Source organism: Mchenga conophoros, linkage group LG23 (assembly GCF_057382185.1).
Source record: "Mchenga conophoros isolate Kocher_MC1m ecotype Shallow Benthic linkage group LG23, M_conophoros_male_GT1.1, whole genome shotgun sequence".
Lineage (NCBI taxonomy): Eukaryota > Metazoa > Chordata > Actinopteri > Cichliformes > Cichlidae > Mchenga > Mchenga conophoros.
Genome location: NC_140547.1, coordinates 51,394,234 through 51,419,216, shown reverse-complemented (window position 1 = coordinate 51,419,216; position 24,983 = coordinate 51,394,234). Strand labels below are relative to the sequence as shown.

The 24,983-nt window shown below is 40.1% G+C and overlaps 1 protein-coding gene across 1 annotated transcript; it reads left to right on the top strand.

The window, feature by feature from the left end:
* The first annotated feature begins 20,724 nt into the window (after window positions 1–20,724).
* Window positions 20,725–23,682, top strand: LOC146548285 (uncharacterized). Its single transcript, XM_085265226.1, has 5 exons — window positions 20,725–20,791; window positions 21,164–21,484; window positions 21,768–21,900; window positions 22,114–22,171; window positions 22,751–23,682. The coding sequence occupies exons 1-5, from the start codon at window positions 20,728–20,730 to the stop codon at window positions 22,931–22,933; spliced, it is 759 nt and encodes a 252-aa protein (XP_085121352.1). The 5' UTR covers window positions 20,725–20,727; the 3' UTR covers window positions 22,934–23,682.
* The last annotated feature ends 1,301 nt before the right edge of the window (window positions 23,683–24,983 follow it).

Below are 24,983 nucleotides of genomic sequence, written 5' to 3'. Positions count from 1 at the left end.
GAGGAAAAGTGAGTGAACTGAAAACAGGAAAGAGGAGAAGGCAGAGTGAGGATACACAGCAGAGAAGCAAACTCAGGTGAAACCAATGAAAGCCAGAAAATCCCAAAAGAAGAAAAAGAACAACAAGAGGAAGTGAAACACAAAACAAGACATGAGAAAAACATCCTGAAACAGCAAGTAAAGCATATTTTTCATTTATTCCATGAAATCGTGGTGATACTATACAACACATTATTACACAATACATTATACATTATTAGGCCTGACAGGTAATGATGTATATAAAATGTCATTTTAGTTGTATTTAGTTTGTGTCACGCTGAAGATGTTTACATTCTGAATGAAATTGTCATGAGATTTGCTTTTAGACTAAACATCAAAGTGCTGTTCTGCTTTTGAAGAAAGACCATGAATGACTTTGTGATGTGAATTGTGAACCTTTATTAATGGAAAGTTTAACTTACACTTAAGTCTTACACTTTCTGAGAAGATGCAGCGTCACTGACATATTAAGGTGTTAGTTTGAGGTTTAGGCAGTAAAATCTGTGGTTGTACTTCCGCTTATCAGTTACATAAAGTATAATGTGTACAAATCCAGATGATGTGCATGCTCACTGAACTTCTTTGTTATAATATGGAGCAAATGAAGCTGAAGCTATTTACCCCTCTGTCTACAGAGGCTATTTATTGCATGCTATTTTTCACACATCTAGCTTGTAAAACTTAGTTATATATATCTATATATAAAAGCTACGTCTACGCAGGTCATTTTAGTGCAGTCTAAATGGGGTTATTTTTGTATTCACGTGCTTGCTATTTACTTTTTCAGTGTCCTACTATAGCACGCCTGCACAGGAACTTCCTTTTTTGAAGTGCCAATACTTTGATGTTCAGATAGTCAGAGAAGTATTAAAGTGGGCATCACTGTCCTCCAGTTTTCAGTATATGAGGGGGCATATGTGCGCTGCATTAGTGTTTATTTCTTTTATTGATATGGATCAATGGAGGCTGTGCTTTATCCTGCTCCTGCCGCTTTCTGGGTGTTTTGAAAGTGAAGGTAATGTTTTCTGTTTACAAATTTGCAGCCCATCTTTCATTCACATCGAGCACAATTATCTGCAATTTTCACTATTGGGTTTGTTAACCCAGACTATATTGCACAATACATAAACTCTTAATTGATTGTTTGCAGTGACTATTATGAAGACTATTGGGAGAGAAGACCAAACTCCAGCATGCACCAGTGCAACACTGAATATTAAACTGATTGCATGTACGATCAGCACAGAAAGGAGCCGAGGAGAAGAGTGTCTCCTGAAGTATGAGACCAGAGAGGACTTTTTTCATGGCTGTGACTCCAGGTTCACGCTGATAAAAAGAAATCAGACTGTGTTTCTCCACCTGAACAATTTAACATCAGAGGACAGCGGGAACTACACCTGTCAGTGTACAACTGCTGATGAAGCATTTGTTCTGCATCTCATTGTTACCGTGAAAGGTCTTGATGCATTCTCAAGGAAGGTGAACGTGGAAGGTGAACACAAGCACAAAGGTAACACTGTGCAAACTTATTCCTTACTTTTCATGTGAGTTAAGGTGGTTATTTTCCACTGCTTTAACAGTGTTTATCAAGTGTTTCAGTGATGTGATATCCACGCTTTCATAAGAAGGTAGTACTACATGGTTTTTTAAAGGTTTTGTTAGCAGTTAAAATTCATGAGGTTTTGCTTTTTATGTTCATTGCTGTGTTTGTAGCATAGTTTCTGCAGACAGAAACATCAGCTGTAATAAACTAGCTGAGATAATGTTAATGTTTTTCTTTGCAGACGACGTCCAGAATGGTGGCGGCAGCCTAAAGAGAATTGTAATTTTACTCTCCTCAGTTGGTGCAGCTACAGTCTTCGTTGTAACTCCATTTTTTTTGGGAGTTATCTACTGTTTTAAACGTCACAGGTAAAAGACTTAAAAAATATTCACAGTGCAGATCTACCAGATAAAAGGACAGGACGATTTACTTATTTTATTTAAGAATGTAGAGTAAATCAAAATTTTATTACAAGTTTTAGCTCTATTTTTGTGAATACGTGTTTCACTAATGATGTCGTTCTTTCTCTTCCAAAATGGCAATGCAAGGTCAGAGACACCGGGATTATATATACATGAAACGCCGCACATTTTGGTGAGTAGTACACCATCTGGCCAAAATAAATAAAACAGTAAAACATTCTAATATTTGCTTGTCTGGCTTTAGCTTTAGTTACCTACCTTTAGCCACTTTTGGCAACATTTCAGTAATCTTCACAATATGTCACAGGATTTACTCACGTCCTCTCCTGCCTTTGTAAACATGTGAATTTGACCTTCCCCAGTATGCTATCAGTGATATCCCAATTCCCTTCAAAGAAAGCAAAATGCACCACAGAGAAACCCAGAAACAAAACACTCAAGCAATAATAAGCAATAACAATGACAGGCAGTGTGGTCTTTTATGTTGTGAGGACACCCACACCCCCAGCAGAGATGGCTCTGCTGGGGGTGATGGCTCATGTGGTTCTCATCACACAGGGTGGGTGATGAGAACCACATGAGCACAGAAACCCCAAATGTCCAAACCGAGAGAAGACCAAAGTGTTGTGGAGACCAGCATCCTGAGCAAGAAACATGCAGGAAGGTCTCCACTGATCCCAGGGCACCCCGCCGAGAGCCAACAGAGGCCAGACAGCAGAAGCCAGTCCCAACCAGGCAGCATGGATGCCAAGGAATAGGAGCACACATGAGGAGCCGAGGGACAGCAAACAGTCCCAAAGCCCAGGAAGTTCATCAACTGGCACAAACAGGATACTACAGGGTGGGCCATTTATATGGATACACCGTAACAACATGGGAATGGTTGGTGATATTAAATCCTGTTTGTGGCACATTAGTATATGTGAGGGGCAAACTCCTCAAGATGGTTGGTGACCATGGTGGCCATTTAGAAGTCGGCCATCTTGGATACAACTTTTGTTTTTTCAATAGGAAGAGGGCCATGTGACACATCAGACTTATTGGTAATGTCACAAGAAAAACAATGGTGTGCTTGGTTTCAATGTAACTGTGTGCCAACCTGGGAATAAAAAAAATCCAAGATGGAGAAATCTGGTCACTCAGTCAGTTGATTTTTTTTTTTTTTTTTGATGCATGGCATTGCTGAAGCTAGAAGTCCGAGATGATGGGTGAATAATCCACCTCGTCTTGCCCTGATGTGCCAATGAATATTGATCTTTATTTATTGAACCAGAGCCCAATGACTATGCTTCCTAGTATAACCGAAGAAATTATTTCTGGTTAGCTTATAGCATAAACATAACTGTGAGTTCTACTGATTTCTTTTACATTCCCTTTCTATTTAAGACTTTATTTTAAAGGCCCAATAATCAATGGAACGTATGAAGAGGGCTTTAAGGATCAGTAAGTGTGTGCGGTTTAGATTCAGCAGAGATTGGTCCCTGACCCAGCAGTGACTCTCTCATTGGTTATTATTCTAACTGACATCCAGAATTCATTTTTTTTTAAATCTATTGATTGCATCCATGTTATTGTCTTATAGGATGATGTTGATCTCGAATATTCCTACAAAAACCTTCATCTGCCAGGACATGATGATATCGATCAAACTGTCGTCTCGTGAGAACCACAGAAACGGTTGACTTGGATGATCAGGAAACTGATCTGAATCATGAACACTATGAAAACATGTAAACCAAAAGTGAGTCCAATATCAAATATCAACAAATACAGTGGCCTTGAGTCTGTTCCTTTATTTACCCTTTTCAGTCAAAGTTTTGGTATTAAATGAAATGTGTTAATCATCCACTGTGTTACTATTGAGAAAGAAAATAAATGACTGCATCGATTTGAATACATAGAAAGTATTGTTGTCTCCTATTTTTAGAACTGAGAGTAATGTTTGTTAAACATCAATGTGTAACTGGCCTATATTTTACTCATGGAAGTTTCACTTGAGCAAAGTTAAGTAACATTACACAAAGAGTTTTTGTTTCCTACTAAGTTATAACGTTGTGATGCAAAAATTGCACACTGCTTTTTATTATGTGCAATGCAGTGAGCTGCACAGCAGATGCTGTTCTCTATTTAGAGATCAAATTCAGGCCTCCAAATATGAGAGAACCACAAACGCAAATGGATCAGCTTCAGCACTTTACTTCATCTCAGTAACTTGATAATCACACATGTTGTGTCATTACACTGCTTGGCGAAACTTTGCACCTTTTATTCATGCCTCATTACAAAGTGATGCAAAGTATCGCTGCATTTATCTGCAGAATGGTGATGCAACACATTACTGTTCCGTGTACTGTAAGTTTGTTACCATGCCTTTTCTTGCACATTTGAGCAACAATCATTTGATCTCAGTTCATGGACACAAAAACAGGTCATCCTAAAACTTATAAGGCATGCAGATACAAAGCACACCTGTTCACCTGCACGTAAATGTAAATAAATAATCAGCCAATCATATGGGAGACACTCGATGAGTTTAGGCTTGGAGACATGACTATGGTATCCTACTGAATTTAGACTGAGTTTAAGGATGTGGAAGTGTTGACAGAGGATGGCCTGAAAATGAGAAAATATCCCCCTCTTGGTGAAAACGCCTTGCTGATATCAGTGGTCAGAGGTCAGAAGAGAATGGCTTAACATCTTCGAGCTGAGAGAAAGTCAGCAATACAGAAGGGCATTTCTGAACACACATTAAACCTTCAAACAGTTTACCTACAGCAGCTGAAGACCACACTGAGTGGCACTCCTGTAATTCAGAGCTGCCCGAGTTCATGACATAGAGTGATGAGGTGATGGAAACATTCCTCAGAAGTTTTAGTCTATAGTGACATGATGGGATCACACAGCTGCTGCAGATTTGTCAGTTGCACATCCAAGATGTGAATATCCACATAAACATGTACACTGGACAGAGCATCTTCATCCAATGCAAAGGTACAATTTGTCCATTCGTGTCACCAACTCTAACCAGAGATGCTATCAGATGATGTTCATAAAATGGTGATTAACAATCTCTAAATCACACAATAAAATGACAGTAAAATGCAACACTATTACAAATAAGAGAATAGGACAGAGTTATTCCTTGTGATGAGAGAGACAGTGAGGCTGGTGGATTCCCTTCAGATTCAGGTCGGATGATGAGTTAGGAGATCAGGGGGCAGTTAAGGGGCAAACATGAGATGTTTGTCCAAGTAACAGTGTGCGTATGTGGGTGATGATGGTGTTTACACATTTTTGTGTCTGGAGCACAGAGAGTGAGATGAAGGGAGATGAAAGGTAGTGTGATGAAATGCTTTTCCAAACATTAGAAACACCAGAAATGTGACATCCACGTCAGTTTCACATCCACCAGCAACTTCTTCCTGAAAGAATCATTTTCAGTGTCAGACACACAAACAGGCACAGGCTCACTAACCCATGCTTGTGCACACACAGATATTTTATAAATGCTTGTATGAAAATGAGTTTGTAAAAATAAAAGTAAACATTTTGAATCAGATGCTTGAGTATGTATAGAACTGGTGCACCTGTGTAGCACATTGTTGCCTTGAAGCAGCAAACGAAGGAACCCCCAAGTTCACAAAATGTAAAGTTAACCTTCTTTGCCATAGATATTTATGTCCAGCATTATCCTGGAATTGACCTACAGAAATTAAATGGTATTGTTATAGCACAGATGGGAATAGACTGATCAGTAGTAAAGCTTTACATCTACAGTATAGAAATTGCATCTAATGTGAATTCTGTTGCATAAGATTTGATGTAATCATGTTTATCTTACCTTGATTAAAGAGAACATGATTACATGTTAATTATTTGTAAAACAGCGCCACCCAGATATCATCTTGAAGCACAGTGAGATTTCACTGTAAACAAGCATTCTTCTTTCAGCTGCTCTCTTTAGGGGTCAACACAGCAGCTCATCTGTATCTCTAGCTCCCTCTTCTGTCACACCAAACCTCTGCATGGCCTCCTTCATTACATTCATGAACCTCCTCCGAGACTCATCTTTTTTCCTTCTTCCTGTTAGCTCCATATTCGGCATCCTTTCTCCAGAATATCCTGTATCCCTCCTCTGCACATGTCCAAACCATCTCAGCTTTTCTCTGACTTTGTCTCCAAAATGCTCAATCTCTCTACTGCTCTACTGACTTTCATTGTTCTTCTACTACACCTCTCCAGGCCCTCTTCCACCCGCTCCCTATTCTCACTACAGATCACAATTTTTGAGAATCGGGACAATTGTAATGACATTGTCAAACCTTATAATTCACATAGATTCCCACCTAACGTCGGACTTCCTGCCTATCAGTGTTCACAAACACCTTGCAACTCCTTGACTCATATCTCTCCATTTCACTGTAAAATACTGTGAAACAATACTGACTATCTCTTCATCAGTGACATAAGAGGGGGTTGTGGGATTTCCGGCCTCTCTCTAAAACAATAGCAGCAGCGGTTGATGGGTTGTCACCTTGACCTTACACCATCATGATGCTTCCTGCATCAGCTTCCTGTCCTGATACATGCATTCAGCTCCTTCGCATGCAAAAGGTTTTAAAGAGAGACTCCCCAGCAAAAGCTACTTAACGTCCATGAATAAATATTTTTATTTCCATACTCTATACTGTGCATTTTTAATGTACACGTACATAATGTGCAGAGTTGGTCAGGAGGATGCTGACAGAACTGGCACAAAAGGAGCCTTTATCAGTTTGTGAACCTGTGCATGGATCTGAGAATTCTGCATGTTTTTCAGAACTAATGCTACTTACAGATACACACAATGAAACATTTTGAAAAGCTGTGAACATTAAAACAAACACAAAACCCTGCAAATAAGGCGTTATGTCTACCACTAAGGGTTTAAAGGAAGTCCCCTCGGCTCCTCAAACCACAGTGTAATGAGAAGTTTTCAGTTAAAGGTGTTGCTTTCAATACACAAGGCCAAAAAAAGGAAACAAAATCAGCGATATTTCAATGAAATATACTTAATTCTTCAGTGGTAAAACCAAACCAAAGACACTGAAACTAAGCCCCTAAATAAGCAGAAACAACAGAAATCTGTGCAAAAAAACGGTGAGTAACACTGTGCAGGTATGTACAACATGCAGTATAAGCAGCATGCATTTGGTTCAGCAGCAGGTACTGTGACTGTTTAGTGTAGACACTATGTGAGCGATTTAAGTGCTCATAAAAGGGAACGCCTGTGGAAAGAAACTTGCTTTTTAGCGCCTCCCAGAGGTGGAAGAGTTGGAACAAGTTGTGTACAGGGTGAGATGGATCTGGAGTGATAATGTCTGCTTATTTGATGAGTAGACAATATCTGTTCATCAAATGAGTCAGGACTTGAGTCAGGACATGACAATATCAAGCCCTGACTGTTCTTTTTAGTCTGTTCTTTCCCCATTTTGTGGCTGGTACGCACCACACAGTGATGGATGTGCAGAGAACAGACTGGATTATTGCAGATTGGAATTCAGAGGCAAGCTGGACTTTCTCAGCTGGGACAGTGCACCACAGGGGTTGTTCAACATTACATCTGTTTGCAAACTCATGGCCTTCCTTGATGAGTCCAATGACCATCATTTGCAGATATCACAGTTTCACCAGATGGGTCTTGTGAGGTTTAGTTATTTTTGTACAGGGAGAAGAACAAAGGGGAGAGGGCGCATCTTTGCTGATTCTACAGGTTCTGGATGTGATTCTCTCCAGCTTTTGGATCTGTCAGAAAGTTTGTAGTTCACAGACAATTTGGAGTGCAGGACTATTGCTACTAATGAACACCGAGCTGAAGTCCACAAACAGGACGCTAACATATGTCCCTGGGGAGTTGGGATGTTGGTGGATGTAAGCCAGTCCTATTTTTAAAGCATCATCCACTGACCTAGGTTTAGATTATATGCAAATTTGGTCACCAAGAGCAAATTTGGTCTCTGTTTAAGACCATATATTACTCACTATAGTTGTAGTTATGGTTTAATGTGGTGAAAATGTCAGATTCACTGAATAAAGTCTAAGAATCTACAGGGTGGGCCATTTATATGGATACACCGTAATAACATGGGAATGGTTGGTGATATTAAAGTCCTGTTTGTGGCACATTAGTATATGTGAGGGGGCAAACTCCTCAAGATGGGCGGTGACCATGGTGGCCATTTAGAAGTCGGCCATCTTGGATACAACTTTTGTTTTTGCAATAGGAAGAGGGCCATGTGACACATCAAACTTATTGGTAATGTCACAAGAAAAACAATGGTGTGCTTGGTTTCAACGTAACTTTATTCTTTCATGAGTTATTTACAAGTTTCTGACCACTTATAAAATGTGTTCAATGTGCTGCCCATTGTGTTGGATTGTCAGTGCAACCTTCTTCTCCCACTCTTCACACACTGATAGCAACACCGCAGGAGAAATGCCAGCACAGGCATCCAGTATCCGTAGTTTCAGGTGCTGCACATCTCGTATCTTCACACCATAGACAATTGCCTTCAGATGACCCCAAAGATAAAAGTCTAAGGTGGTCAGATCGGGAGACCTTGGGGGCCATTCAACTGGCCCACGACGACCAATCCACTTTCCAGGAAACTGTTCATCTAGGAATGCTTGGACCTGCACCCATAATGTGGTGGTGCACCATCTTGCAGGAAACACTCAGGGAACGTGCCAGCTTCAGTGCATAAAGAGGGAAACACATCATCATGTAGCCATTTCAAATATCCAGCGGCCTTGAGGTTTCCATTGATGAAGAATGGACCCACTATCGTTGTGCCCCATATACCACACCCAACCATCACTTTTGTTGGTCCAACAGTCTTGGAGGGATCCATCCAGTGTGGGTTAGTGTCAGACCAATAGCGGTGGTTTTGTTTGTTAACACCATTCACATAAAAGTTTGCCTCATCACTGAACAAAATCTTCTGCGTGAACTGAGGGTCCTGTTCCAATTTTTGTTTTGCCCATCCTGCAAATTCTGTGCGCCGATCTGGGTCATCCTCGTTGAGATGCTGCAGCAGCTGGAGTTTGTAAGGGTGACATTTGTGAGTAGCTAATATCCGCCAAAGGGATGTTGGACTAATGCCACTCTCCAGTGGCATGCGGCGAGTGCTACGCTGTGGGCTCTTGAGGAATGAAGCTAGGACAGCCACTGATGTTTCTTCACTAGTGACAGTTTCCTTGCGTCCACATTTTGGCAAATCCAACACTGAACCAGTTTCACGAAACTTAGCAAGCAGTTTGCTAACTGTAGCATGGGAGATGGGTGGTCTCGTAGGGTGTCTTGCATTGAAATCTGCTGCAATGATGTGTTAACCTCTTCGACATGTCAATGGCTGTGAACAAAGAGAAACTTGTAAATAACACATGAAAGAATAAAGTTACGTTGAAACCAAGCACACCATTGTTGTTCTTGTGACATTACCAATAAGTTTGATGTGTCACATGGCCCTCTTCCTATTGCAAAAACAAAAGTTGTATCCAAGATGGCCGACTTCTAAATGGCCACCATGGTCACCACCCACCTTGAGGAGTTTGCCCCCTCACATATGCTAATGTGCCACAAACAGGACTTTAATATCACCAACCATTCCTGTGTTATTACGGTGTATCCATATAAATGGCCCACTCTATACTGATGCTGAACTGGTAAGGTCAAAGACTTTAGATGCTCTCAGAGGAAACTTTAGACCAAGCTACTTGTGTGTCACTGTCTCTCAAATTGAAAAAGAGTCACATTCTTTGGAAAGAAGGTTTGAAATTAGCTTTTAGAATATCAGAGTGTTTTCCTCCTTTTAAAAAAACCTCTCCCAAAATTTATCATGATGTGAATCAAGGGCAGAACCCCACTTCTTCAGAAAAGTAGAAAGACGCAGGCGTCGGCTAGTTTTAAATGTTTAATATAGAAAAATTTGAAGAACCTTGCCATCAGTTCAGTCAGATCGCCGTGAAAGTTGAATCTGTTGTGTCTTGTACTTTCTGTGAAGCTGTATCATTGACCTACAGAAAAAGGTGCTAGTTTGAGGTTTTGGCAGCAAAACCTTTGTTTGTACTTTCCGTTGTCTCTTAAGTAGAGCGCAGTGCACACAGTCTTAGATGGTTAATGCCCACTCAACCTTTTTGTCATATTTTTGTCCGAAGACATACAGTAATTCTGCTTTTGCCTCTGTGTGCCTCTGACTTTTAGTGAATTGTTTTCACATGCTTGCTTGCAGTTGTCTTAATATGGCACAAGTAAGCAGTCCTGTCAAAGCACTTCCTTTTTAGAGATGCAACTAATTTCAGGTCCCTAGAGAACAGCACAGATGGGCGTTACTGTCCTCCTCTATATGTCCTCTCCTCTCTCACTATAAGACGTAGTACGCTAAAACCTGCTGTACTAGTTAATTCTAAACCAATATGGGTGTATGGATACGGCACTTTCTCCTACTTCTGCCAGTATTGGTTTATTTTAGCAGTGAAGGTAATGAGGTTTTTCCTCTATTTTCATCTCTTTTATTCAGATGACATCATTTTCTGTCATTTCAGCAGCAGCAGTTGCTAACCCACGCTGTAGTTCATGCTTATTGTAATGTTTTGCAGAGACTATTGTGAAGACTATTGAGAGAGAACCAGATGTTACTCAAATTTGCTCCGGGGAAACGCCGAACAATATCACGCAGACAGTGTGTAAGATCGGCACTGAGCGGAGCAGGACAGGAGAGTGTCGTCTTCTGTATCCAGATGGACCAGAGGTGTTAAACAAATGTGACTCCAGGTTCAAACTTATGAAAGAAAATCAGACTGTGTTCCTCCATCTGACGAATTTAACAGGAGATGACAGTGGAAGCTACACCTGTGAGTGTGTACACAACAGAGGAACATATGCGCTCCAACTCAATGTAACCGTGGAAGGTAAAGTGTGGATTTATTAAACGCCTTTTAATCCAGACTTAATGTATTCCTGTGGGTACTGGTACTACATGTGTGGGTGTACAAAACATAGAGGGCTCTCATGGAAGGTGAACACAGGTTAACATTATGCTTAATGTGTTGCAGATTTTCTCACCTCTTTTTCATTATTAATCTTTTGATTTGAGCTGTTCTCTCATACATGGTTTGATGTTTTTTTCAGGCGAGGAAGAGTCGACCGGTTCAACAAAAATATTAACTTTAATCTCGTCTGGACTCCTTGGTGCAGTAGGGGCCATCATTATAACCGGATTAATTCTTGCATTTACCTGCTGGAAGAAAACTCAACACAGGTAACAGACTTCAAATTTATTTATGTGTTACTGCAATAGCTTAATTTGAATATTAACCTTTTTGTTTTTAATTTTAAAATTTTCTGGAGCAAGTTACTCTTCTAAACCTTGATTTTCATGCATGTGCATGTTTCACGTTTCACGTTTAACACTATCCTCTGTTATTATCTAAAGCTACTCAGTACCAGTAACACCTGGACTATCTGTGCATGAAAGTCCCGGCTCTTTGGTGAGTAATGTATTTAAAGTCTAGTTTGGGTTAAGGAAGACAATAAAGTTTTAGATTTTGACTTCAGCTGATGCTTCTTTGAGTGGCACAATGAGCATTAGAAAATGATCAAGTTATAATTAACCGATTAACACACCGTGAGTGAAAAGTAGAAAGAAGCCTGTGTGTGAGCGTACTCTGACACAAAAGCAGTCGTGCCATGTACTATATACATTTTCTGTCCATTTAAAGTTTGTTTTCCTATAACCACAGAATATATGCAACACATAAGGGACAACTATGCAGACTGCAATAACTTTTTCTCAACATAATTAAGATTAGTTAATTATTTACATTAAGTAATGTGTGCAAAGTGGCATTTTGTTTTTAAAATGCAATTATTATAATTGTGTTTTGGGTGGAAAAGCGACTTCCAGATTCTCCCCACACTGCTCCATTATTATTTCTATTTTTTAATTTTATTTGTTTTTTCTCTTTTTCAGTGTATTTGTTTTTATTCTTCTTTGAAAACAATAAAAAATTAAACATACTTCAGTACAACGAAGTACGTTGGGATACCTCCAATTATGGTAGCTCCTAGTCCCAGTGACTGATATATAAAGACGCCCCCAGGGTATGGGGGGTGTTTTTGGTGGTGCTCATCCTTTGAGCTGGCTGACTGCTGTCCAAAAAATAGTGATGGTGTCAATTTTTGGAAATCTCTAACTGTTTTAGTTACACTTCATTCTCCTCTTGGCCACCGAAAGCTGCTCTTTTGTGTGTTATGAGCTGCTCCTTTCTTCTTCTTCTCAGATACTCCCAACAAATCCCTTCCTCTGTTGTTTACTAATATTGACATTTAATTTATTTGTTTTCCTTATTACTTATATATTTGTATAAATGTTCATGTATGTGTGCACATATGTACAGGTATATATTTACATGTTATATATGTATATATGTGGATAAACTTCGATGTCAGGTTAATGATTGTTATCACCGTGGATATTCCTTCTTTCTTATGTCATTTGATTTCATTTACATCTCTCCCCCCTTTCCTTATTCTATGTCCTTGTCTTGTTTTTGGTTTATTAAAAATAAGATTCAAAAGAATTTAAAAAAATCTTCTTACAGGATGAACATGACACAGAGAACCCCTACGCAAGCCTTCAGCAGCCGACAAATGACCTCTACCAAACTATCAGCCCGGTTCATCATCAACACAATTTCGGGAAAAACTTAACAAGAACCACAGAAAATTTCTGCTGTGATGATCAGGACAATGATCCAGACTACAGTGTCTATGAAAACATTCAAAGTTAAAGTCAATATAGTATCCAACACGGCCCCTCATAAACATCTGAGCATTTTCTATCACCACTATTCTCACCATTCACAAATATGTATATGTATGACGAGTGACCGGTAAGTTCAACACAATATTCTAGAGCAGCGGTCCCCAATCTTTTTTGCGCCACGGACAATATTTTCACGGACCGGCCTTTAAGGTGTCACGGATAAATACAACAAATCAAAACTAGTACCGGTACTGAAAAAAAGAAGATTTATTCATAACACACGTGAAAAGACCCAGGAAAACCGAGTTAACGATAAAAACGATAACAAAATAACGCTGAAAAGCGATAAAAACCCTGAAAACCAGACATTTCACACCTGAGCCTCAACTCTCGCGGCCCGGTACCAAACGACTCACGGACCGGTACCGGTCCGAGGCCCGGGGGTTGGGGACCGCTGCCTTAGAACAGCCGGTCCGTGAAAATATTGTCGGGCATAAACCGGTCTGTGGCGCAACAAAGGTTGGGGACCGCTGTTCTAGTGGAAAACGTCTTTAAACTGTGATCACATATTCTCTTTCTTACAATACAAAGACAACAAACTGAAATATAACTCGCTCCAGAAGCTGTTTCATGCCTTCAGTTCTGTATAATCATCTTCAGATCTGCCTCCCACAGACTCGTCACTGCCAGACTCCATGAATATAACAGAGAGTTAAGTCTGAGCATTCTGATCATGATTGTGCTGTGTTGGCTATAAATGACTCATATGTAATCACTATTGTAGAAGAAAATAAACCAAACGATTTTAATGTTTAAGTTTTGAAGGCATGCAAAATAATTTTAATCATGAAATCTTAATTTGATAAACGTTAAGTCATTGCATTGCACAGAGTGCATTTTTATCATGCACTTGTGTTTTAAGGGTGCTATATGAAAGTGACTTTGCAAAGAGCTGCATAGAGGATGCAGACTTCTATTTACAGATCAAATTTAGGCCTCTAGCTGAAAACCACCAGAGCAAACATGTCAGTTTTAGCACTTTACTTGACGCAGCAACATCTCACTTATTTTCTCATCAGATATGGTAAGACCCTTGGTCATTAAAAAGTTACTTTTTAATTTTTTTAGTTGCTCATAGTGAATTTGATGTTAGCAAATTAAAAAATGCACCACAAAGCATCACTCAACTGTTTTTCTGCAACACTGCATCAGATTTAAGGGAGTGAGGAGACCAGTCTCAATAGTTTTCGTTAGGTTTATCTAAGCACAAACCTTTGCTGGAACAAACGAGACAACCTACTGCAGCAGCTAAACAAGACACATGACCAAGCTCTTTGTGTAATCTCACGCATGAGCGAGGCCGACTGAGGTCAAGCGCTGTTCCTCCCACTTGAACCCCGTCAAACTCTCTGCTGGCTTCACCGTAGCGCTGCTTTTATTGTGGTTACATGAATATGTGACATCTTACACAGGCATGTGTGTGAGCAGAGTATACCTGTCTGTGTGTAAGTGTGGGTGTGTGTGTGGGTCACAATATGACCCTGTGAATGACTCCCCAGATAGCTGGCACCAGGAGTCTCCTGGGAGTCCTCCTTGCAGCAGTCCACCTAAACAAAGGACTCTTGTAACTGAACAGATACAGAGTATGTATTCCACCACACCATATGTCACAAGACAGGATGCGACCTTCCCATGGACTTAAGATGTATATGAGGTATGCCAGAACACCACAGGGAGTGAACGTCCTCCCATCTCATGGTGCACACAGAATCTTAGCAGACCTACTAAGGATGAGACATTCTATCAACATACAAACGATTATATATCTTTAAGCATAAATGATTATATGTTTTTAAGTACAAATGACAACCCTACATTATTACTGTCACAGTTTTAAACCTGAAATGTTTGCTCTTATTGTTTGAAAAAAAAAAAGGAGCAAAATTGTGTTAAATGTCAGAAAACTAGAATCCTGGCACTTTTAAAATTATTGGGAAAAACCCGACAATGCCACCCTGGGACATTCACTTGGAGAATATCTTGTTTGAAACTATGCTAATGACCAAGAATTCACTCAGGTCTGTTAAACCTCAGACAGAGACGCGGTTCAAGGTGTAAGAACAACAATTTATTGACAGCAATTTAAAATATGTCAAATTAAAAGAGCCGGTCACTGAATTGCATATGTGCTATAAATTCAGAGATGAGACTTAAGGGCGAATCGGATGCCCAGAAAATCACCAACTCACACCTGCAGCTCAAACCACGAGTGCATGAACAATTATGGCACACAAAACTCTGACCTTAAACTGTGAATGTTGCTACTGTCTACTTTTGGTGTCCAGTTTTGGTGAGGCTGCACAAACGGTAGCTTTAGTTTCCTATTCTGAGCTCATAGGAGTGGTACCCAGTGTGGGTTTCTGCTGTCGTGGCACATCTGCTACAAGGAGTTCAGAGAACTCTTCTGCATAGCTTGGTTGTATCAAGTGTTGCCTTCATCTCAGCCCCACACAATGTGGCCATTCTCCTCTCACCTCTGGCCTTTCTCCTTCAGACCATTTGTCTGTGAACCCCAGAGATGGTTTGTGTGAAAATCCCAGTAGATCAGCAGTTTGTGATGTACAAAGACCTCCAGCAACCATGCCATGTTCAAAATGCTTTTCTTCCTGATTCTGATGCTTGGTTTAAACTTCAGCAGGTTTCCTGTTCTTTGCATGCAACAGTTTTATCTTGCATTTAGGGATTCAGTGATAACTGTGTTCACTCTTCCTGAGGCTTGGAGTGGTACCTATTATACTGTACTTATAATAACTAACGGCCCTGATGTTATTTTTGTTTTTTTCAATAGTCAATCAATGACCTCGTGAGCTGGCAGATATTTCATCTCCTGAGTTTTTAACACTATTAAAGTTTCCCACGTGTTTCTGAATGCGCTGAAATTTATTAAGTTTATGTTTTACTAAAACAGAAAACAATAACTACAAATAACTTTATAGGGATTTGCAAAATGCTGCATTCTGCTTCTATTTACATTTTACACAGCATCCCAACTTTCTTAGCAATAGGTTTATACTTTCTGTACCTTTTTCCAGTAAATTAGGTTTATCTTGTTAAAACGACAGTGAAAGTGAAAGGGATTACTTTCTGACAGTAGTGGGAACATATGACTGTGGACCTGGTGTTTAGTGATGTCACTTTTTGGCATCACTGCGCCAATCTGCTGTTTTGCTTTCTTTTTCAGTCTACAATTACTGCAGATGCTCTTCCTTTGTAAGAAAAGTCTCACCTAGATGTACGTCTGTGAGAAGTGGTCGTTTCAGGTACACCAGTGTCGTGCTCTTTAATCCTCTGCACTGTTGGCACGTGTTACACTGTAGCGTAAAGACGTCTCGATGAGTGTGGTCAAAAGGTGAAAATGTAAATATTTTGTGGTGGGATTAAAATCATCGCAATAACTTCTGACACAGATTCATTTCACTGTTTGTATTTCATTGTCACTGATTGCAGAGAGTCTTGTGAAAAGATCGAGAGGAGAGCCGGTTATGACTCCATATGAAACTCAGAATGTTATTACGCTGATTGTCTGTAAAATCATGGGCAGGACTTTGTTAATGAATGTGACTCCAGGTTCACGTTGATGATGGGAAATGAGACTGTACTTCTCCACCTGACTGGTTTAACAGCAGAGGACAGTGGGAGATACACCTGCGAGTGCATAAAACCTGATGGAACATTTAATCTTCATGTTAATGTCCCCGTAAAAGGTAAAGTCACTTTGTTCTTTGTTTAAATCGACCACACTGTGACTAAATTTATATTTGTTTAAATGAATGAATCTTTGTTTTAAATATGTCTGATATGATAACGCAGTGCATGATGTGTGTTTGATTTACAGATGATGTCAGTCAGAAAAGATTAAATCAGAAAGAATGACTAATCCCATTTATTTGATTGGTGTGGTGTTGTCGTCATCCTAATAAGTGGAGTTATTCTGGGATTCATCTACCAAGTGAAAAGCCTATGGTGAGATAATCTTTGACTGTAATGGTATTAAAGCTCATTACACCATTTTGATTGACGTCTTTTGTTAAGGCGCTGTTTGAGGTCAGAAGCATCCGGACAGTGTGTGCATGAAACTCACAGCTCTTTGTAACATATTCTCATATTCTAAACACCAGCTAGTTTAAAGTTTGTTACTAGACACACAGAAATGCACATTTACAGTCTTGTGAAGAAAAAACGAAAGACGATGTAGTCCGCTGAAAAACTAAATACACACATGATTTAGTAGCTTGTAGAACCATGTAGGTAAATTTGCATGCACAGGTCACACTGCAGCATTGAGGTCTGAACTTTGACTCCATTTTTTCTTTTTCCGCCGCTCTGCTGCAGATTCGATGCTGTGTTTGGGATCATTGTTCTTTCAAATGACTCAGTTTCACCCAACCTCCTGCTGTTAAACAGATGGTTCTAGAATACTTTGGTATACAGAGGAGTTCATGGACAACTCAATGACTGCAAGGGCCCCAGGTCCTGTAGCTGCAGAGCAAGCCATAATCACCACAGTGCCACCATCGTCCTTAACAGTTGGTCTGAGGTGTTTGTGCTAATATGCTGTGGTTGGTTTTTTGCATTATGAACAAACATCTTCAGTTTGGTCTCATCTGTCCAAAGGTGCATAAAGTCTTTTGGTTTGTTCAGCAGCAGCTTTGCAAAGATGTGCTGCCATGGCCTTTTCAGTCAAAAGAGGATTTCTCCCAGCATCTCACCCAAATGAACCGTACTTGCTCAGTGTTTTCTAATTGTACTGTCATGAATTTAAAATATGCAGATCCTGACTGAAGCCTTTAGAGTCTGAGGTGCAGCTCTGTTTCTCTGAACATTGCACTGGTTGACCTCGGGGGTGAATTTGTCAGGATTTCTACTCCTGTTATGATCGTGGCATTGCGTTAACACACTACGGTTACATGGTTACGTGTATATTTATAAAGTATATATAATTATTTGTTGAATCGACTATTGCAGTTTCCCCACGCTTACCTCAGCCTATGACTTTTTAGCTTGGTTACTTGCACAAATAGGAAGTGGCTGTGAGTTGATTATGTATGTGTGACAACAAGCATTATATGCTATTTTACAAGAACATGAACATGACCCAGATGACCCCTACACAAGCTTTCATCAGCCAGCAAATGATCTCTACCAAACACTCTCCTCTGACCAGCATCACACCCAGACACACTCAGCACAGAAACTGTCCCAAACCAAAAGCTCGGTTACTACGGACTGTTGTTTGCCACATCGTTAAAATATACTTTGGCAATGTCACAAATGCCATGGTACTGGGTCTATGACCCAGTGTTTTGTGTGTTTCAGTTCTATTCTTTGATTATGGTTATTTTCTCTGTTTCATGGTTTATTTTGAAGGGTCTAGTGTGTTTTTGTCATTGTGTTTAGGTTCACTCCCCCTGTGGCATCATTATGTTTATTCCAGTCAGCTGTTTCCCCATGTGTTCCCCCTGATCACCTCCTGTGTGTATTTAAATCTGTCTTCCTTTGTTCATTATTCAAAAACACCAGTTTGACAACAAATTTATTTCCATCTGCAGTATTGATTATGGGGAATGTCTCATGCTCCTGAAACACTGATCATTTAGCTGACCTCATTTCTTTAGGCATAGAATTTTGTAAAATGTTGTTAACCTAGACCCGATCGACTGAAATAATCCCAGCCCAAAACATTTCACCACAGACTTATATGAACCAATATTCATAACACTGGGTGAAACTCGTAATGCAATCTAAATACAATAAAATGTTTGGAATATGACTCCTTTTTTTTCATGATAATCAATTGTGCACGGTTACTCACAGATCTCTCTGATTCTGTGTCTCTGTAAATGCTAGTTGGAAAAAATATTGAAGAATCAAGAAGTTTATTGTCATATACACCGGGGGAGGTCCTTGATGATGTTGTGTTCCCTTTTTATAAACAGTGACCTGCAGTGATCAGAACCTCTTTTCTGACGCTTGCATTCGTGATCCTGTTCTTTCTGTAACTACCTAGTAGCTCGTGACCATATGTGAGGGCAGGGATGTAGATCAACCTCTACACCAAGAGCCTCACCTTTATACTCAGCACTCTCTTTACTACACAGACTGGTGCTTTGTCTGCATCACTCTAAAAGTGGACAGCAATTCAGACCTGGTGATGATTTTCATTCTCAGAGCTTCACACAGGATTGTGAATGTTGAATGTGAATTGTTGGCAATGTGGACCAAGTTCCTGCAATGGTTGTACTGAAATGAGCCAGACACCCCATCTCAAGGCAAACTTCATCCTCCCCAGATGCTCAGCTACTGCCTCAGTGACCTTACCCCCAGTGATGGGTGTGTCAGTTTTCCTTCCACTGCCTGACTACATCCTCTGTTCAAGTCAGCAACACCCCACCCCAAAGGTGCAGAACTTGGTCCAGTGTCCCTAGCCCCGGCCCATCCTCTGAAAGTTGTTGAAGTTCTGCTGGAGGTGGGAGTTAAAGGTCTCAGAGACCAGGGCCTCTGCCAGTGTGAGAGAGTGCACAAGGTCTGTCCAGCATGCTCTCCCGCCAGCTGACTCACTACCACGTGATCAGTTCAGTCCACCTGAATCTCTATGATGTAAAATGGGGTGAGCTGGTCTTGTATCTTCCTTGGGTTGATAATCATCTCCTTAGTCTTCTCAGCCTTTAAGGAGAGATAATTTTATTTGCACCAGGACACCAGCTGTGCCACCTCTACCCTGTAAGCTGTCAATAATAAGCCAGATGACGGTTGTGTAGTCAATTAACTTGATGGAGGTGTTTCTTTGGGCGAGGAGGTTGTACACGTACAGGAGTGGACTGAACACACAGCCTTGTGGATCCTTTGGATCCTTGTTCTCGGTGTCTTTGTGCCTGATGTCCTGGTACCAGCTATGGCTGCATAAAGTCTATCTATAAGGAAGTTCAGGAACTAGCAGCAGACGGATGGTGGTAGTCCAAGGCTAAAGAGCTTAATTTCCCAAGAGAAATTATGTGGAACAAAAACTCTCTGAATCCACATGATTGAGGGACCGATAATAAAACAGATGAAAGAACAAGTAAGAAAAAGAATAAGTAAGAAAAAAAGCTAAACTAGTAAAAGCAGCAGCGTGCTTCAAACAGGTTATGCTGTTTTTTTCCAGAGAGAGGCACTGTGGTGGTGGGGTTCAAGCATGCAGGCACAAAATGACTGAGAAACCTATTACAGACATTGCCAGGGTAGCTGCTTTTGGGGGTGAATTCTCCTCATACCCTTGGATGCCTCAGTCAAAGTCAGTGTGTGAAGAGCTCCATGCTGCCTCGGCTAGTAGAATGTCTCTACGTTGGTTGGTGTTTAGTCAAGCAAGCGAAGCATTCAGCTCATCAAGTAGAGCATTGCGGTTGGCTGTGCCCCATCTGTTCCACTGCTGGAAATCAGTAACGTGTTGCACACTGAGAATCAGAGATGCTGCATTATCCTGTATTGTGCCTTACCTCTGGCCTTCCCTGATATATAGGTCTACATAGGTCATATTTGGCCTGTGGAGTGCAGTGGAGTGTGCATGCAGCGCAAAGGGAAAAGCATTATGTTTTGAAAGTAGGCCATGCTGCTGCTCAAAAAATCACACAAATACAAAGTCGCACAAAGTGGGGCCTAATTTTCCAGTCACTTTTGAAGTCAGTGTGTGAACAAAGTCACTTCCGTCAAGTGTGTGTTTTGATGTCATGACACAGTTTTAATTTCTAAATGCGTTTCCTTTTTAAACAGGCTTTGAGGTTCAGTTAGCCACAGAAAAGAAATTACTGAGGGGCAAGTCTCCTCCTTTCAATATAATCTACCGTACACTGACACCAGCTACAGTCACTTCCTGACCAATATGACTCTACGGAAACTTTGCTTTGTCCTGCTTCTGCCTATACTTGTGTGTTACAGTGATGAAGGTAAATATTTTTTTATTAATCATGTCTTCAGTTATTTTCTATCTTTCTTTGCAGTTACATAAAAAAGAGATGTGCTTTCACAAAAACATAATCACATGTTATCAATTATAGCAGTGATGAACTCAGACTTGGTTGTATATTTACTGTAAATGAATGATTGCAGAGATGCTCGTGAAGAAGACTGGAAAGAAACCAGATGTCACTCGAATATGCAGCAACATTACTTTTATTTATGTAGGATTGTTTTGTTGTTGTTGTTGTTTTTTTACAGTTAATCTGTGTTAGGTTTTATTACCTGTATTTACCAATAAATGTTGGTAACTTAGCAACTGTATATCACACAGAACTGACTTCCAGTTTTACATATTTCAGCTGGTGCGGAGATTCTTATGAAAATCATTGACAAACAACCAGATGTCACTCGAATATGCAGCAATGAAACGCTGAACGTGATCATGCTGATAGTGTGTAAGATCAGCACACAGAGGAGCAGAGGAGAGGAGTGCAGGCTGCTGTATCGACATGGACACAACTTTGAGCATGGATGTGACTCCAGGTTCACACTGATGAAAGAAAATCAGACTGTGTTTCTCCACCTGACAAATGTAACAGCAGAGGACGGCGGGAACTACACCTGTGAGTGTGTACAGACCGGAGGAACATATAAGCTCCAGCTCAGTGTCACTGTGGAAGGTAGGAATGTTTTATGTGATTTCCTGCTGCGCTAATGTTGTATTTAATCAGTTTTCTTTTTAGATATATTTTCTTTCATACTTCGTTTAATTGCATGAGGATTATTAAGAATTTTCATTCACAGCTAGTCAAACATAAGAAAGTGGACCCAAGTACAGTATTTGATTTGTGTAGCTTGTTTACGTCTGTGTGTGGATCGTTTTTATATTCATTGCTGTGATTACAGATGTCCTGATGATGCCAGCACAATATCATTGTTATGCTTCTTTATATTTAATGTCAGTGCCAATCTCAGAGGAGGAAGAGAACATCAATTCAACAGACACGTCTATTTCTCTTTATTTGATCACTGCAGCAGGAGTCGTCATTGTAACTGGAGTTAACCTGGCATTTTTCTACTGGTTGAGAAGTCGTGGGTGAGAAACTTTCATTCTTGTAATAGTTTGAAGAATTACTTTATTGTGTTCATCACAAATTGCTGGCAGATGAAGTGAAAAATAGATGAAATTAATAAAAATTTGTGCCAGATATATTCACTCTGTAAATCTCTCAGATGGTTTTCTAGCATTTCTCTCTGCACATATGTGACTGCATGTTTCATTAACACTGACATCCTTTCTTATCCAAAGTTGCCGTTCACGCTCAGAAACAATTGAAATATCCGTACGTAAAACTTCATCTTCTGTGGTGAGTAATCGATTCTTAAGCTTTACCTGTACAGTCAAAGTAGTGAGACGTTTAATGTTTGTCATTTTAGTTACAAAGATGTACAACTGAAGTATCTACAGTATATCTACAGTGCACTCTGTGCACACAGTTGGAACGCTGAGGTTTCAAAAGCACTTTTACCCACCAGTTTTTATTTAATTCAGAAGTCTGAGGAACATGGTTTCTAACCAGATACTTACCCCGGACAGCAGTACTTTGGCCTCCAGAGTCACTGAGATGAATATTGGACCAGGAGATGTCCTTTAATGTGCAGCAGAGTGTTTCTTCTTCACTAAACTCTTTTCACTCTCTGTGTTTTTATACGACTGAATTTAACGATTAGTAATAATTAAACTCTCCCATATTTTGCCTTTTGTCCTTTCTCTCTGTCACCATGTGCTTGCTTATAGGACGTCGTCTGGTTTTGCTTTTAATATTGCAGGGCCTTAGAGTGTTTTACAATATAAACACATTGAGACAACTGTTGTGAACTGATGCTCAATAAATAAATTGAACTGCATTATGATGCAGTATAATTTTTTATATATTTTCTTATAGTATGACAATGACCTGGGGGACCAGTACAGAAGCCTTCGGCAGCCAGGAAATGATCTCTATCAAAATATCGCCTCAGTCCGCTATCAGCGTAACATCAGGACACATGCAGCTAGACGTGCTGAAAATGTCTGCAAGGATAATCTGGAAATGGATCAGGTGTCTAATGACTATGAAAACATTTGAACTAGAACTCAAGTTAACTTCTAGTTTGTTTCAGTCATCCAGTTGAAGTTCACAGGGGTGCTCGAGCCTGTCCCAGCTGTGCAAAGCCAAAAGCCAAGGTACATCTTGGATACACTGTCAAAGTGCGAGCAGACAATAGACAAATCTTCATGCTCACAATAAGTGGCCAATTTAGAAGTGCACTTAACCTAAACCAGGCATGTCTTTGGCCCGTGGGACAAAACTGGAGTAGCTGTCAACAATCAACAGAGGCATTGACTCAATACTAACAAGTTTGTGTCCAGCTTGGGAGGTATGTGTCAAAGAGTCAACAGAGAAGTGTTTTCAGTGAATGCAGATGTTCTCCTGTGCAGTTTTCCAAAATACCAACTGCACAGTGCATGATGTGGATGAAGCAAAACGGGTGAAAAAAACATCACAGATCAAAAAAGATGCATGAGAGTCACAGACCAGAGCTGCAGCGGACATTTGTCAGTGTTTTTACCTCAGTTTCACTTCAGTGCTTTGTATGTTGTAACTTCACTCTCCTCCATGGCTGGCTGATGGACCAACAACAGTAGCCCACAGACCGTTTGTGCCGTATATTTGTAACACTGCACCCATCTGACAACAGACGCTCTCTGCAGGTAGACGGGTGGTTTGAAGCTGACCACAGACTGCCCGGAGACTGCCACTGCACTACCACCATTACGATATTAAGTTACAACAACACTGTGTGACAGTTAGTTCTCTTATTAAGAGACATTAATACCAATAAGCTGCTAACATGATGTTGTATTTTATTTACATGTCTGTTTTAGCACTTTAACATTTGCATCTGTCTAACTGGCTAACCATGCAAGACTATTGTAAGCATTGCTCTGTAATAGTGCGACATTTTGGACCCCAGGAGGTCCTTCTGTATCTGCACGATGTTTGACCTGCAGTCTTTATAGCCGCCTATGTATATTCTTTTAAACCTTTTTATTGTTTTTAAATGATAGTTACGGACCAAATGTTAAACTATATAGTTGAATATATAGTTAAAGTGTTTCTCTAGATACAGAGAAAGGTTTTACATCAAAAGGTCATCTGTCTGCATATAAAACAGAAGCTTTCATGCAGATGCACTTCCTGTTTACAGACTTTGAGGTTTAGGTAGTGACGGGGGTGATTTACTGAGCGTGTAAGTTTTCCTCCTGTCAACACACTCTACAATGCCGCCCACATGCCACTCCTGTCCAGTCTTGAAAGCAAAACATGTATGTATAGTATAAAATGGTGAAATGCTGATTTCCATGTTTCAATTGAATCACTTGATTGTAATCAATTGATTGCAGAGACTTTTGTCAAGACCCTATAGAATCAGAAGTCCCGTGAACATGCACTAATAAAAGCTGCAGTTGTAATAGGGGATAAAGTGGTGTGCACAATGTGTGTTTGGATAAGATGTCAGTAATGCATTCACATTAAAATCACAGGGTTTCTTTCTTTTTCTTATTTTTCTTACATATCATGTAAAAAAAACACTCCTGCAACATTTTTTCTCTGCCACAGATTTAGGAGAGGAAGAGTCCAGCATTTCAACACCTGTGCAAATGTTAGTTTATTTGATAGGTGCATCAGTAGTAATTATTTAAATTAGAGTTTTCAGCAGTGTTGTTGTATTTACAGCAAAGTGCCTGCAAAGTGTAAAAACTAATTAACTGATGATACTAGACCCTTAAAAGAGATAAACACCACTAGTCAAGTCATAATGGCTACTTACAAATACATAAGCACTCAACACAACCCACACAGTGATCTAATGCACAAAAACAAAGGAGACTTAAACTGGCTGAATCAATTACTGTAAAGAAAACATGGAGGAAGGCTTCCTGTGGTGTCTGGCTGCAGTATAGGTCATAAACCTGCCTCCTGCATTACAGCAGACAGGTCAGGGGTCAAATGAAAAGCAAAATGTTTACCTCAGATTAGGGATGCACCGATACCACTTTTTTGGAAACGAGTACGAGTACTTGCATTTCAGTACTCGCCGATACCGAGTACTTAATAAAAACATGATTTAAAT

What these genes read in the sequence shown, in the direction of transcription:
- LOC146548285 (XM_085265226.1), top strand. Translation starts at nt 20,728, where the DNA reads ATGACTCTACGGAAACTTTGCTTTGTCCTGCTTCTGCCTATACTTGTG. An exon ending in TGTGTGTTACAGTGATGAAG is followed by an intron (nt 20,792 to 21,163) that starts GTAAATATTTTT and finishes TACATATTTCAG; the next exon opens with CTGGTGCGGAGATTCTTATG. An exon ending in TACTGGTTGAGAAGTCGTGG is followed by an intron (nt 21,901 to 22,113) that starts GTGAGAAACTTT and finishes TCTTATCCAAAG; the next exon opens with TTGCCGTTCACGCTCAGAAA.